General features: G+C 28.9%; 1 protein-coding gene across 3 annotated transcripts in view; it reads right to left on the minus strand.

Annotated features, from left to right (window-relative positions):
- Positions 1-847, minus strand: part of LOC111482245 (pentatricopeptide repeat-containing protein At2g41720) — an 8,453-nt gene that overhangs the window by 1,025 nt on the left and 6,581 nt on the right. For all 3 annotated transcript variants that reach the window (XM_023127939.1, XM_023127940.1, XM_023127938.1), the window contains exon 9: positions 469-589. In XM_023127939.1, the coding sequence (XP_022983707.1) occupies positions 469-589 (121 nt within the window). The remainder of the gene's footprint in view (positions 1-468; positions 590-847) is intronic.

Raw genomic sequence — 847 nt, forward strand, 5'->3', positions numbered from 1 at the left:
AAAAAAAAAAAAAAAAAAAAAAAAAAAAAAAAAAAAAAAAAAAAAAAAAAAAAAAAAAAGAAGCTATTTAGGTGTAAAATTTCTTAAATTAATGAAACTCTTAAAGGTTAAGGGTATATTTTAACATTATTAAAAAAGTTTAAAGAATAATAATAAAACTGTTGAAAGTTCGATGAGATTTCTAACTTTTTAAGAGTATTAATGATTTAAAAGTTCAAAAGTATTTTTGAAACAGAATATTGACGGTCTCTCTAAAAATAACGGTAAATGTACTTTTAATTTTTTTAAAGTACTATTATTAAAACTTTTGAAAGTTCAGAGATATTAAAAACTTTTGAAAGTTAATAGATATTTTTATTAGTTAAAACTTTTGAAAGTTAACCCATATGCAACTGGTACCTCATGTATGAAAGTATGGTTTCTCGCTAAAATAACAATGATAATCGCAGAAATACACAACCCACATACCAACTCTTTCCTTGATGATAGCAGCGCACTCTGCACCACCACAATTTTGTGCGAAGTAAAGTATGTCATTGTACATTGCATTAGAGGGTTGGATTCCAGCATCATCCATCCACTGCAAGACCTGCACATAAGTTTATTTAAATTTCTATATTCCTAGCTGGAAATATGATGAAAACACTTAAAAAGCGTCTCATTTTATTTAATAGGAAGGAAAAATTTAACTAAAGGGTAAAAGTACGAACCAAAATTGTACCAAACTCCACAGACTAAAAACAAGGAACTGAAGAGTAGAGACAGTAACACTGTTTGGATTTCGTACTAAACATGAAAGACCCCTATTAAGAAAGTGTATAATAGGAGGCGGTGGGGGGGGGGGGGG

This window comes from Cucurbita maxima, unplaced genomic scaffold (genome assembly GCF_002738345.1).
Source record: "Cucurbita maxima cultivar Rimu unplaced genomic scaffold, Cmax_1.0 Cma_Scf00007, whole genome shotgun sequence".
NCBI lineage: Eukaryota > Viridiplantae > Streptophyta > Magnoliopsida > Cucurbitales > Cucurbitaceae > Cucurbita > Cucurbita maxima.